At 36.8% G+C, this 1,409-nt stretch overlaps 1 protein-coding gene across 1 annotated transcript; it reads left to right on the forward strand.

Annotated features, from left to right (window-relative positions):
* Positions 1 to 277: 277 nt before the first annotated feature.
* LOC100984061 (olfactory receptor 4P4-like) lies at positions 278 to 1,180 on the forward strand. Its single transcript, XM_024927492.2, has one exon. The coding sequence runs from the start codon at positions 419 to 421 to the stop codon at positions 1,178 to 1,180; it is 762 nt and encodes a 253-aa protein (XP_024783260.1). The 5' UTR covers positions 278 to 418.
* The last annotated feature ends 229 nt before the right edge of the window (positions 1,181 to 1,409 follow it).

Here is a 1,409-nt window from a genome sequence, read left to right on the forward strand (position 1 = left end):
GAATGCATTCATTTTATCAATGTTATAATGTCCCAAAAATGACTTCTAGAAATCATCACGATACTAATTAGAAAAAGAAAATATTTTTATTAAATATCAGTTTTCATTGTCTGAAATTCTGTAATCATATCCCTTAAACATAGTTGCATAATATTAGTATTATCATCAATACTCTCCATGACATTTCTGACACTGACTTATGCTTAATGTCCTTTCAGGTGGCTTTTATGCATTCTTTCTGCACTGGTTCATGGAAAATAGGAATATTGTCACTGTCTTTATTCTCCTGGGACTTTCTCAAAACAAGAACATTGAAGTTTTTTGGTTTGTATTATTTGTATTTTGCTACATTGCTATTTGGATGGAAAACTTCATCATAATGATTTCTATCACGTACATTTAGCTAATTGACCAATCCATGTATTTCTTCCTTAATTACCTCGCACTCTCAGATCTTTGCTACATATCCACTGTGGCCCCCAAGCTAATGATTGACCTACTAACAGAAAAGAAGATCGTTTCCTATAATAACTGCATGATACAGCTATTTATCATTCACTTCCTTGGAGGCATTGAGATCTTCATACTCAAAGCAATGGCCTATGACCACTACATGGCCATCTGCAAGCACCTGCACTACACCATCATCACGACCAAGCAAAGCTGTAACACCATCATCATAGCTTGTTGTACTGGGGGATTTATACACTCTGCCAGTCAGTTTCTTCTTACCATCTTCTTACCGTTCTGTGGTCTTAATGAGATAGATCAGTACTTCTGCTATGTGTATCCTCTGCTGAAGTTGGCTCGCATTGATATATACAGAATTGGTTTCTTGGTAATTGTTAATTCAGGCCTGATTTCTTTGTTGGCTTTTGTGATTTTGATGGTGTCTTATTATTTGATATTATCCACCATCAGGGTTTACCCTGCTGAGAGTCGTACCAAAGCTCTTTCAACCTGTAGCTCTCACATAATAGTTGTGGTCCTATTCTTTGTGCCTGCCCTCTTCATTTACATCAGACCAGCCATAACTTTTCCAGAAGATAAAGTGTTTGTTCTCTTCTGTACCATCATTGCTCCCATGTTCAGTCCTCTGATCTACATGCTGAGAAAGGTGGAGATGAACAACGCTGTAAGGAAAATGTGGTGTCATCAATTGCTTCTGGCAAGGAAGTAACTTGTATGAAAGGCATTTTAGAATTTCATTTTAATGCCTAAATATCAGCCTTAGAATTAACATGGAGTGATACAAAAGCATATATGGTGCATGCAAGAGCCAGCTACAGATAAAAGCTCAGTATCTCCAGCACTTGCTCAGACCTCTTCTGCTTGGGCAATTTTTATTATTTTATTTTAATGCTTATTCTTCCTTTATTCTTCTCACATACCTGCCTCAAGTTCTCCTT

This window comes from Pan paniscus, chromosome 9 (genome assembly GCF_029289425.2).
Source record: "Pan paniscus chromosome 9, NHGRI_mPanPan1-v2.0_pri, whole genome shotgun sequence".
In the NCBI taxonomy this organism is placed as follows: Eukaryota; Metazoa; Chordata; class Mammalia; order Primates; family Hominidae; genus Pan; species Pan paniscus.

Excerpts from the sequence above, each read along its gene's own strand:
- LOC100984061 (XM_024927492.2), top strand. The coding sequence starts at position 419 with ATGTATTTCTTCCTTAATTACCTCGCACTCTCAGATCTTTGCTACATA.